We start from the raw sequence: 11,723 nt of genomic DNA, 5'->3' as shown, positions 1-11,723 counted from the left end.
AAGGAAAACATAAAGTCTCCATATTTGGTATGATATTATTATGGTAGAAAAATATTTTGGCTAGTCCTTTTCTTGTAGAAAAAAGGTTTAGGACTCTCTAAACAGATGTTAGTTCCTTCTAACATAATCAACATTCACGATATAGTCCTAAAAGCTTTGAGAATTTTGGTTAGGAGGAGAATTAGTGGGATATGGGTGATACATTATCACTTGTGTGAACCTTCTTACATTCCGAGTATAGTTGAGGTTATTTTTCTTTGTATTTTGTACTCTCATGTTTATATAGAGAATTTACTCATCTCTTTATGGATATAGGTCGATTAAGCAAACCATGTTAAATCTATATGTCTTTTGATATATTTTTTATTTGTCTTGTTACTCATGGTCCATCGAGATTTTCTTTATTAGCTTTTGCATGACACCAAATTATTTTGATTCTAACATTTGCCTCATAACTTGTCTTTGGATCTAGCTCAAATATCAACCAACTAATTAAGTTCTATCGTTCCATGATTACATTTCATAACCGTCCATGATAAATTTTACTAACAAATTTTGCTGTTATATTTATATAAATCAACGAGTTAAATAGCGTGTATTGATCTTGACCTCATTACAAATTCAGTTGTATTGTTCCGATAAATTGTTTAGCGCTTATCGAGGAGAGTCTAACATTAAAATATATTTTTTGAATCCTAAACACCAACGGGGATACTCTCTAAAAGCACTCAGCAAAATGGATAGTTCAACAAATCCATCCAATATAATATTACACAAACTTTAAAAGTAGTTTGCCCATAAATGAGCGAACTACAATGCCTTATTTATATTAAGTCCTCACGCGAATGTGTACTTCTTTCTTCCTCGCATGAAGTTATATCTCTTTCTTCAACAATAAATATGAGATATTCATTCCATATTTTCTTATTCATATGTTAGTTTTTTTATATTTTATATTTTAATTTTTGAAATTTAATAGTCGTGTCTCAACAATCAGTAAAGTTTATATTCAATGGAAACAGGTTTTTTGTAAACTGAAAGAATATTCTAAAATGAAAACAACGAGGTGATGTCCAAGAAATCTCATTTTGTAAGTTTTGGAGTTGTGTGCGTTCAAAAGTAAAGTTTAGGCATGATATCAATAGTTTAGATATGAAACTCAAAAAAAGTAGATAATTCAGATGTGTTATTGATCTCTAAATATTCAATTTTTATTATGAACATATATTAAGTTTTTTTTTATTTGGTAAACATATATAAAGTTATAGTTGATATGAAATGTGATTCTTTGTTTGATATGCCAGGACTCCTTTCATGGGAATATATTCTGTCGTATAAAACTCAAATATGTGATTGTCTTTCTCGATCTGTCCTAATTATCAAAATAATAAAGGTATATTTCTATTTCATGATATATTGTGTTGTCTTTTCTATCCATATCAGCGTGCATAGTACAATATTGTTCATGATATATGTTTCATGCTGTTTTGTACCACTATTTTCCAGCATCTAAGAACATTTTGCTTGAACCAACCTTTTTGTTTAGTGGAAAAGGATAAAAAATGGTTTTAAATTATATAAAATTGGAAAAAAATTGTCTTTAGTTAATAATTTGGTTAAAAAATATTCTATTATGTATTACTTATGGAATAAAAATACACATTTTTAACTGACATATTATTTCTTTTCTATTTAAGCGCACTAAGCAGAGTATGTTCCTTAACGAGGAACTGTTTTTAAATGGTTCCAATTCTCAAGAATGATCAATCAAATATTGTTTGTACAAAGGAGAATTTGTAGCGTTCAAATATTAGATTGTTAAACACATTTAGAAATGAATAAATAATACTAAATTTTTAATCCTATTTACCAAAATATGTGAAGTTGTACTAGTGTGCGGCAATTTCGATTTTGCAAGGATAAGTAAATTTATGAAACAATTCAACTAACTGAAGTCTGCCACATCGGATATATGTGGCGACACGATCTTGTTTAACAAAAAAAACGTTACTATAATTTTCTTAAATCCATCTTACGTCAACAAATTTTATCCTTATAATTTTAATTGCCACGTGTTAATCATGACAATTAATCTACTCAACTCCACGTCCTTATATAATCTTGTATAATTGGACTAAAACACCCTTGATTTGGTTTTTTTTCATTGGTAGACCTATATATATATACATAGAGTTCACAAACCTTTTCTCCTCATCAAATAAGGTTCTTAATTATTTTTATTGACTAAAAAAATAAAATGGCGTTCAAGAAAACATTACCCCAACGTATTTTTAGTGCATACAAATTTAGTGCTCCATCTCTAACAACATGCCGTATTGCTTCATCAACTTTGGTGGAGGTGAAATCTACTAATTATGATAAAATTACGACTTCGGATCCCCGACCACGATTTCTTCACCAATCATTGGCATCATCGTCGGAGATCCAAAGGTCACTAATTCTAACGGGAGAAAAGCTCCGCAAGAAATTACATGAGATGGACGTTATTACAAGAGATAGGACAAGATTAATTAATGGAACATTACTCTTGCCTCCACGGGCCCCACCACGACCCGATTCCATAGAGGATGCGAGAAAGATTTTAAGGTTGTCACGACTTGAGACGTTGAAATCGAGGATAAGGAAAATCGAAAAAAGTTCTATGTTGTTCGCTGAATTTATTGAAATTTGTAAAGAAACATGTAATTTGGATGATGATCAAGGCATGGAATTTGCTAAGAGGCTTGACGATTCTGGTGATGTTATTGTTTTGGGAAACATTGTTTTTCTCCGCCCTAATCAGGTTGGTTTAATTTATTTTCCTTATTTTTTTTTATATCCTTATAATTATATATAAAAAAAAATATCCCCTCTGAGTTTCTTGATTCAGAATGAAGGTTAGAGAGATAAATTGTTGATGTGAATTCGGATTTGATTTTTTATATAGAAACTAAAAAATAGTATTGAGTCAAAGTAGATAAATATTTAAAAAGTATATGGTTAAAAGAAAATGTCATTTGACCGCTTAAATAGTAACTAAGACAACTTATGAAATATTTGCTTACGAACCTAATTATTACTATATATTATCAAAATGAATAAATTTCAAATATTAAATTCGTCTCTGCGTTACAGGTGATTCAAGCCATGCAAGAACTAATGCCAATGCACCAATTAAATCATGAGAAAGAACGAATGAAGGAGCTTGAAGAAATGGAGGTGGTAAAAACATCCATTGACAATAAAGCAGAATCATTAGTACGTAAAGAAATGTGGTTTGGACTTGGATGTTTGGTAATTCAGACAACAGCTTTCATGAGGTTCACTTTTTGGGACTTAACATGGGATGTTATGGAACCAATTTGTTTCTACGTCACATCAACATATTTCATGGTTACTTATTTTTTCTTTCTTAAGACATCTAAAGAACCTTCTTTTCAAGGATTCTTCCAAGCACGTTTTAGTACAAAGCAAAAACGACTTATGAAACTTCATAGTTTCGATCTTCAGAGGTATAATGAGCTCCGGAGAGCTCAATCATCGATTGTCAATTAATTGGTACCTGAATCTCTAATTATGAGGTAGGCATGGAAATTAAAATAGAAGATCTATGGAAGGAAGACACTCCAATGTGTTTTCTTCCTTTAAGAAATACTATAGGTTTTAAATGATTTGAGTATGTATCCTGTGGCGGCTAATTAATAGGTATGTAAGTGAAGAGATCACTTAGATTTTTTTTAAAAAAAGTTTTCTGTCTCGATGTTTATTAATGGATTTTTTTTTTTATATTTATGATCCGTATATGGTAAGTTTGTAAGTCTATCATGAATTCATTATCCCTCAATATGGTTTGATGTTTGTCAGTTTAAACATGGGCGACTCGAGCACTTTGATAGCTTAAAAGTCAAAATAAATTCAAGGTTTTAGGCCTTTTTTTAATAATAATATGGGGAAAATGCAGCTTTAAAAAGGAAATGGCAAGCAGGAAGGAGAGTAGTAACGTCGTATTATCCATCCGAAGCAGTAGCAGGCCAGGCACTGGTCTTTCTATCTTCTGGCTGTTCCCAGAAGGGATTTCCGAGCTTTTGAAATAATAGCTGTGGCACAACTACCCACTCAACATATATTCGAAATCTCAGAGACACACTTATACTATACTAAGGTCCTATTACCCTTCCGGAACTTATTAGTAAATTTTCTACCCCTTTTCGGCCTACGTGTATTCGAAATCTGAGAGTCACACTTATACTATACTAAGGTCCTATTACCCTCTCTGAACTTATTTTATAAGTAAATTTTTTACCCATTTTCGGTCTACGTGGCACTAGGATCTTAGTATAGTATAAGTATATCTATGAGATTTCGGGCAGATTGAAGGGTACTTGTGTATTATCCTATAATAATAATAATAATAATAATAATAATAATAATAATAGTTTTTAAATTTAAAATGATAGTACTCATATACTAACAAAATCCTAGCAGCTCTATGAACGTTAGAGTGATATCTCAGGTGCCTCGCTTGGAAAGCTGAAAAAGACTAGGGGAATGATTCAACTCTCAAACGTGAGGATGAACAAGCTAGTCCACAGAACCCTTGTATTGTTAGCAGAAGATGATCCTATCCAAGAGCCTTGGCCAACAACGCCAGTTGTAATTCCAAGTAGTGGAACTTTGAGTACTCCTGTATCCTAGCACCCAAACATGAAACATAGTGGAGAGAAGGGGAAATCACTAACCTTAGGACCATCAGATCCGCCAGAACCCACCAGATAATACCACTAGTCATATGACTCGAAGATAACCACATGTAAAGGCAAATGATCCACAATCATGTAGGTTTCCTGACACCACCATCCCAATACAAACGCCTGGAAATGTAGTTTTAAAGAAATATGCACATAAGCATGTCACTATCAGTAATGGCGTTCAATCCTTCATTCTCCTAAGATGTACATTTCAACTTCTCATCTTCACAACATCACCACTGCCCCTAATCATAAGCCGACTTGAGGGATGAACTAATTGCACAGCAAGAAAAACAACTAATCTCCAAGACCCTACTTACATGGCCTAGATAATCAAAGAGGGGATGGAGCATGCTTGGGTCTCCAGATCTGATGCATACTTTGAGGTAAATAGGGAACCTCAATATGATGTCGATGCTTATACCTTCCAAAGGCTACTGTCCTATTCATTTTTCCCATACCTATCTAACTTTCAAAGCTACAAGTGGTTGTCTTGGATACTACTCCTTGTACATGTTTGATTGTGCTTTTTTATGTGTTGGTCTACAACACATATCATATTAGAGTGGTTCTTGAGTAGATTGAAATTGATCGAATGTTCAACACCGTATAGATAGATGATATCATAGGAATCCTTGGGTGGTTGAAAGGTTTCGCATATATTGTTGTTGATGTGACGTTGGAGCATGTCTCATATCTTTGTTTAGTCAGGTTGATGGCTTTAGTCTTTGCTTATATTCACAAACTAAGGCTATACATGTTTTGTCATGTGTTACAAAGTTATAGTTGTATGTTCATATTACGTATATTTGAATCAGGTACACTATCTATACACTTTTGTTTTGATGTATTGATATTGCATTTAGTCTTCTTTTATTGATGAGAAGAAGAAATATTCTTGGGTCCTCATCAATTGTGATATGAACGTTTCCTGAGCTGATTTTTTTGGGTTGTCATGGGTTCATTGTTTGGACTTAAATATCTTTGTTTTTGGATTGCATCCCTGTATGTTTTGATACACAACTTTCATATTCTAGGTGAATTAATTTTACTATTGAAGAATTTTAGGTGTATAAATGAGACTATTATTTTAGATTCTAACAAAAGGGGTAGAGAAGGGTGATAAATCATAAGATGGAACTGGATGGATTCCTATGTGATAGAATGTGATAGAATCGATAATTCGTTTTGATGATAGACAAAAAGCGCAAAGAACAGTAGCAAATGTACGTAGCAAAAGAAGTCAAGCTAGAGTCCAAGATCAAGTAAAATAGAGTTATTTGTCAAAGCCAAAATAATATATTAAAGGTACAAGTTAATACAAATAAGGAAAACCTTAAATATATTATTAAGGAAGGAAGTTGTGTATAATAAGGATTCTAATTTAAAAAAGAATCCTTGTTTAAACATAACTTTCTTACCTTATCAGGAAGGATTGTACAAGGCAAAAACTCTATAAGAAGAGTACGAGGCAGAGGAAAACAACACGACTTCACGCAGAGAACAAGGGAGAATTATTCATCAAACTGAGGTCTTCAAGATTGATAGGATTGCTACGTTTAAAACATTCTTGAGTGAGAAGGTTTTATCGTGTAGAACTATTTGTCTTGTTTTTGTTCTTAATTGTAGTTTACAGTTTATTGTACAAAGGGTGGGTTTGGCTCTTTGTAGGGTTGAGTGTTAGTCAGAGTTGTAACAAAAGGTGAGTTTGGCCTTTTGGAGAGATCGACTGGAGTCAATCGAGGGAGTAGTAGAGATAAGACTTTTGATTATTAAGTTGTAATCACCAAATCTTATAGTTGAATTAATAAAATGAGGTTTTTCCTTCCTTGAGTGAGGAAGATTTTTAATTCAATAAGTGTTTGTGTCTTTACTTAAAAGCAACTTACACGAACCTGGTTTGTGTTCTTGGGTAAGGTTTCTTCAATTGGTATCAGAGCAGGTCTTCTCGTTAAAAGATTCACACCTTGAAAAGACTCAATGGCAGCACCACCTACCCCAAAAGAGGGAGCTTCACAAACACGACCACCACTGTTCAATGGCAAATATTATGGATGGTGAAAAAATCGTATGATGGACCATCTTATTGGCGAAAACCCTGATCTATGGGGAGTAATTCTAGATGGCCCAACCATACCTATGAAAACAGCAACTGATGGAATCACCAAAATCCTTAAGGAAAGAAAGGAATGGAATGTTGAAGACAAGCTTGCAATTCAAAACAATGCCAAAGCCAAGAAAATTCTGATATGTGGCATAGGACCAGACGAATACAATCGAATCTCGTCATGTCAAGATGCCAAAGCCATATGGGAAACACTGCAAACAGCTCATGAGGGAACAACGCAAGTCAAGAAGTCTAAAATTGATAACTTGAACAGGCAATATGAGCTGTTCAGGATGGCAGAAGGAGAGACTATTCAAGACATGCACACCAGGTTCACCTCCATCATCAATGAGATGTACTCTTTAGGAGAGATAGTGCCTAACGGAAAAGCAGTAAGGAAACTCTTGAGTATCCTTCCTGAAACTTGGGAAAGCAAAGTCGAGGCTACCACTGAAGCCCGCGACCTAGACTCACTGGGAATGGATGAGTTAATTGGTAATCTCATCACATACGAACTTAAGAAAAACCAAGAAAAGGAAATTGGAGGCAAAAGAAAGGAAAGGAATCTGGTTCTAAAGGCTACTGCATCAGATGATTTTGAAGATGAAAATATTGCCTCATAACCAAAAGGTTCACTAGAATGCTAAAGAGAGGGCAGACCTTTCAAAAGAAAGCTTTTCAAAAACCATCTGAAAACACTAAAGACCAGGTTTGTCATAAGTGTGGGAGTCCAGATCACTTCATCAAATTCTGTCCACTTTGGGCCGTAGAGAAGAAAAAGGTAAACTTTGAGAAAGGAAAAGACATCAAAAAGGATAAGTTTGTCCCCTCAGCAAAAGAATGACAACTCAAGAGGCAGACATGTCAATGAAGAGGGATTTTGCAGCAATGGGGAGTTCATCTGATGAAGAGTTTGAGGGTGATGAGACAGAAAACCAGGCTCTTCTTGCACTAGAACAAAAAGATGATTATGACTTTCTTGCCCTTGTAGCAATGGAAACCAAGGAAGAAAGGGAAACTTGCAAATCACAAGAAACCATACTAGCACTCATGGCTGGATCAGATTCTGAAGAGGAAAAAGAAGAAGAAGACATAAATGAAAAGGTTAGTCTTCATCGCTTACAAGACAATCTAGGTTCATACTAAAAAAGAGAGCTATAATCCTTACTCTACACTCTCATTGATGCATATAAAACCATAGACTCAAAAAGAGGAACTGATAATGGAAGACTATGCATCACTAAGAGAAGAAAACAAGAGTCTTGAGAAACAGAATCTTCATCTTTTATCCAAGAATACCAAACTAAGTAAAAATCTAGACTTGGTAACTAAAAGGAATGAAACACTCTCCAAAGAGCTTCTTGTGACTAAAACTGAAGCAGAAAATGGAATGAGATGGACCAGGTCCTCCATACTGCTTGACAGCATTCACAAGAATCGCACATTTGAGAAACATGGGATAGGTTTTGATAGAACCAGCTCTCAAGTAAAAAATCCCAACATAGATTGTTTATGCATACACTGTGGACTGGTAGGACATTAAAGTCATGATTGTCAAAAGAAACAAACTGCTCATAACAAAAACCTGAAATCCTTGAGAAAACCTCATCATGATAAACCCAATGAGCAAAAACAAATCCCCACAGACAAGTCTCTTCCTAGATGGGCCAGAAGAAATCTTATCCACCCATCCCCTAAGCATAAATCAAAGTGGATTTGGGTACCAAAATCTAAACTCCAAAAATAAATTGAAGGGATCAGTGAAGAGGAAGCAGCAACAATGGTACTTGGATAGTGCATGCTCAAGACACATGACTGGAGATAAAAGAAGCTTCCTCTCACTCAAGAACATCAAATGAGGAAACGTTGCCTTTGGTGATGGTAAAAGTGGTGAAATTCAGGGAATTGGAAAGGTTGGATCAATGGATACTAATGCAATTGAGAACGTATATTATGTGAATGGCCTACAACATAATATTTTGAGCGTATCTCAAATATGTGATAAAGGAAACAACGTTCTCTTTATAGAAAAAGAATGCAGAGTAACAAACTCAGTGACTGGAAACCTGGTTCTACTAGGAAAGAGACACAAGAATGTGTACAAAGTCAAGACTGTTGACTCCAAGGAAGATAATCTTTAATGTCTAAGTGCAGTCTCAGATTGCTCCATGCTATGGAACAAAAGAATGGGACACATTAGTATGACAACTATAAACAAGCTCATATCTAAAGACCTGGTTAGGGGACTGCCAACCAAAAGTTTCAAGGACTTCTAAGTATGTGGAAACTACATTCAAGGAAAATAGGTTAGGTCATCCTTCAAACCAAAGTCGACAGTAAGTACTACTAAGCCACTAGAACTGCTTCACATGGATTTGTGTGGACCAATGCGTGTACAAAGCAGGGGTGGAAAAAGATATGTGTTTGTTATAGTTGATGACTACGCAAGATTCACTTGGACATTGTTTCTTTCAACAAAGGATGAGATATTCACTATGTTTGAAGTCTTTGCAAAGCTGGTTCAGAAGAAATTCAACAAAGAAATAATCAGCATCAGATCTGATCATGGGCTGGAGTTTGAGAACTCACAATTCCTAAAATTTTGTACTACAAATGGGATTGAGCATAACTTCTCAGCACCTAGAACACCACAACAAAATGGTGTTGTTGAGAGGAAAAATAGAACACTGGAAGATATTGCAAGAACAATGTTAATCTCAAGCAAACTTCCAAAATTCTATTGGGCTGAAGCAGTAAATACAGGATGCTATTTAATAAATAGATGTATGATCAGATCAGTGTTAAACAAAACACCATATGAGCTACTAAAAGGAAGAAAACCTAATCTAGCACATCTTAGGGCCTTTGGATATGTATGTTTTATACACAACAATGACAAAGAAAATTTGGGAAAATTTGATGCCAAGAGTGATGAAGGGATTTTTCTAGGCTACTCATCACAAAGCAAGGCCTACAAGGTACTGAATAAAAGAACAAACCGAGTAGAAGAAAGTGTCCATGTTGTCTTTAATGAACATACTAGTGAAGTTGAAGGAAATTCAGAGGATGAACAAAATGAGGGAACCTGCTCCAAGACATCAGACCCAAAAACATGGGAAAAAGAACCCATACCATCTGACAAAACATCTTAAATAGGAGATAAGTCTACTGATAAAACTGGTTCATCTTCACCTCAAGAAATAGTAAGTATTCCCACTCATAATTGGAAACATCAAAGCTCTCACCCTCTGCAAAACCTTCTTACTCCTTTTAACTCAGGCATATCTACAAGATCCAAATTACGTAGTATGTGTGCATTCTCTGCCTATGTGTCCCTGATTGAGCCTAAAAATATAAAGGAAGCATTGCTAGACTCTGAATGGATTGGTGCTATGCAAGAAGAACTCAACCAATTTGAAAGAAGCAGAGTGTGGAACCTGGTTCCAAAGCCCCAAAACAGAACAGTAATAGGAACTAGGTGGGTTTTTAGAAACAAGCTCGATGAGCAAGGTCAAATAGTTTGCAACAAAGCTAGGCTAGTTGTACAGGGATACAACCAAGAAGAAGGTATAGACTATGATGAAACCTTCGCACCAGTAGCAAGAATTGAGACAATTAGAATACTGGTCGCATATGCTGCTCACATGGAGTTCAAACTCTACCAAATGGATGTCAAAAGTTCCTTTTTAAATGGTTACCTACAAGAAGAGGTGTATGTAAAACAACCTCCAGGTTTCGAGAATACCATATATCCTGATCATGTATATAAACTGGACAAAACACTCTATGGGTTAAAACAAGCACCAAGAGCATGGTATGATCGATTGTCTACTTTCTTTCTCACACATGGATATACAAGAGGAAAAATTGATAATACACTATTTCTTCAAAAACAAGGTAAAGATCTGTTCATAGTCCTAGTATATGTAGATGACATCATATTTGGAGGAACCAATGACTCACTAGGAGTAGAATTTGCTCAACTAATGAATAGTGAGTTTGAGATGAGTATGATGAGAGAGTTGAACTTCTTCTTGGGACTCCAAATTAAGCAAAATCCAGTTGGAATATCAATTCATTAGCAAAAGTACATCAAGGAATTACTGAAGAAGTATGATATGAATGAAGCTAAGACAAATGATACCCCCATTGGGACAACAACAAAGCTTGATAAAGATGAACCAGGTTCACCAGTCAATGACACTAGATATAGAGGTATGATTGGATCACTCCTATATCTCACTGCCAGCAGACCTGATATAGTGTTTAGTGTTGGTCTATGTGCAAGATTTCAGTCTTGTCCAAAGGAATCACATCTAAAAGTTGTCAAGAGAATTCTGAGATATTTGAAAGGTACAATAAACCTGGTTCTCTGGTATCCAACGGGTGACTCTTTTGATCTAAAGGGATTTGCTGACGCTGATTATGCAGGACACATGGTTGATAGAAAAAGTACTTCTGGGATGGCACACTTTTTAGGACCATGTTTAATATCCTGGGCAACAAGAAAACAAAATTCAATGGCTCTATCTACTGCAGAGGCTGAGTATGTTGCAGCTGCTTCGTGTTGTGCCCAACTTTTTTGGATAAAGCAGCAGCTTAAAGACTTTGGTATAGAAACAGGTTGTATTCCTATTCTATGTGATAACACAAGTGCTATAAACATGGCCAAAAACCCAGTTCAACACAAGCGCACCAAACACATAGATGTTGGACATCACTTTGTTCGTGATAATGTTGAAAAAGGACACATAATAATGGAGTTCTGCAAAACTGAGAATCAAGTTGCTGATATTTTCACCAAGGCACTAGGAAGAGAGTCATTTCAGAAAAATAGACTTGAGTTAGGGCTCATCTTCTTAGAATGA

The 11,723-nt window shown here is 35.1% G+C and overlaps 2 protein-coding genes across 2 annotated transcripts; both read left to right on the top strand.

Moving 5' to 3' along the window:
- Window positions 1–1,299: 1,299 nt before the first annotated feature.
- On the top strand, window positions 1,300–3,786 carry LOC101253979 (calcium uniporter protein 1, mitochondrial-like). Its single transcript, XM_010319512.4, has 2 exons — window positions 1,300–2,803; window positions 3,136–3,786. Exons 1-2 carry the CDS (start codon window positions 2,258–2,260, stop codon window positions 3,553–3,555), a joined length of 966 nt encoding a protein of 321 aa, XP_010317814.1. The 5' UTR covers window positions 1,300–2,257; the 3' UTR covers window positions 3,556–3,786.
- Window positions 3,787–10,973: 7,187 nt separating this feature from the next.
- Window positions 10,974–11,723, top strand: LOC138347408 (secreted RxLR effector protein 161-like). Its single transcript, XM_069295705.1, has one exon. It carries the CDS (start codon window positions 10,974–10,976, stop codon window positions 11,721–11,723), a length of 750 nt encoding a protein of 249 aa, XP_069151806.1.

Source organism: Solanum lycopersicum, chromosome 3 (assembly GCF_036512215.1).
Source record: "Solanum lycopersicum chromosome 3, SLM_r2.1".
NCBI lineage: Eukaryota > Viridiplantae > Streptophyta > Magnoliopsida > Solanales > Solanaceae > Solanum > Solanum lycopersicum.
The sequence above is the reverse complement of the archived record's forward strand: the minus strand, read 5'-3'. Positions and strand labels throughout refer to the sequence as shown.

Bases quoted from the DNA above. Each gene is read 5' to 3' on its own strand.
- LOC101253979 (XM_010319512.4), top strand. From the start codon at position 2,258: ATGGCGTTCAAGAAAACATTACCCCAACGTATTTTTAGTGCATACAAA. The intron at 2,804-3,135 runs GTTGGTTTAATT...TCTGCGTTACAG, and splicing joins TTTTTCTCCGCCCTAATCAG to GTGATTCAAGCCATGCAAGA.
- LOC138347408 (XM_069295705.1), top strand. From the start codon at position 10,974: ATGAATGAAGCTAAGACAAATGATACCCCCATTGGGACAACAACAAAG.